At 40.7% G+C, this 924-nt stretch overlaps 2 protein-coding genes across 2 annotated transcripts; both read left to right on the forward strand.

Moving 5' to 3' along the window:
- Nucleotides 1-205, forward strand: SARC_17383 (hypothetical protein; the record flags this gene model as incomplete). The annotated part of the gene is made up of 1 exon (XM_014288519.1): nt 1-205. A coding segment is annotated over one exon (205 nt), but the record flags the coding sequence as incomplete, so codon positions are not given.
- A 344-nt stretch (nt 206-549) lies between these two features.
- SARC_17386 (hypothetical protein) lies at nt 550-708 on the forward strand (the record flags this gene model as incomplete). The annotated part of the gene is made up of 1 exon (XM_014288520.1): nt 550-708. A coding segment is annotated over one exon (159 nt), but the record flags the coding sequence as incomplete, so codon positions are not given.
- Between the last annotated feature and the right edge of the window lie 216 nt (nt 709-924).

The raw sequence follows: 924 nt of genomic DNA on the forward strand, positions 1-924 counted from the left end.
AGTCACCGTCCCAAAGTCACAGTCACCAGAGTCACCGTCCCAGAGTCACAGTCACCAAAGTCACCGTCCCAGAGTCACAGTCACCAAAGTCACCGTCCCAAAGTCACAGTCACCAGAGTCACCGTCACCAGAGTCACAGTCACCAAAGTCACCGTCCCAGAGTCCAGACTCGGAAGTCGAAGGCTCGGAGCTTCTTCTGCTATAACCTGTCTAGGCTGTAGGGTTTTAGATTGGGTTGGGCTTACAATCAAGCTGATGAATGCCAGTCCACATAGCAATTTCTAAGCTATGGATTGAGACTCGCGCACATTCTCATATCTAACTGTATAAATCAACAGGTGCTCTGTTGTCAGGTACACAATCACTTGTATATTTAAGTCAATGCGTGCTCTTTTGGCTACATTCTGTTGACAAATACCATCGCAACGTTTAAATAATACAGGCACACAACATACAGACACAAACACGCACTAGTTAATATATGTATTTATATATAAAATATATAATAACCATCACAGCCATCTCAACAACATCCAGCCGAAATTCAAGATGACGGCACTCGTATCTGACCGTGAGAGGATGTTGCTCTTTGTCAAAGAGCTGGACCACTCGTTGGTGCTCATTGGTAAGCTTCAAGAAGGTATGCGCCTAACACTTACTAATCTGGCCCAGAATTTCATGTGGGAAAAGACCCCTGCGGAGTACAAGGTATGTGGAACGGTACAGATGCAACTATGAGGGCGTTTGCATACAAGTTCATTTTTACAAGCTACCAACATGGCATGCGAGTTTCGACTCAAAGTAGTACATATGCATATTTGCATATTTATATACAGCTGTATATTTATATTTATATATATGCATTTTTGTATATTATATATATATATATATATATATATATATATATACTAACTATATATATAT

The sequence above is a fragment of the Sphaeroforma arctica genome (assembly GCF_001186125.1).
Source record: "Sphaeroforma arctica JP610 unplaced genomic scaffold supercont1.10577, whole genome shotgun sequence".
NCBI classification, from domain to species: Eukaryota; class Ichthyosporea; order Ichthyophonida; genus Sphaeroforma; species Sphaeroforma arctica.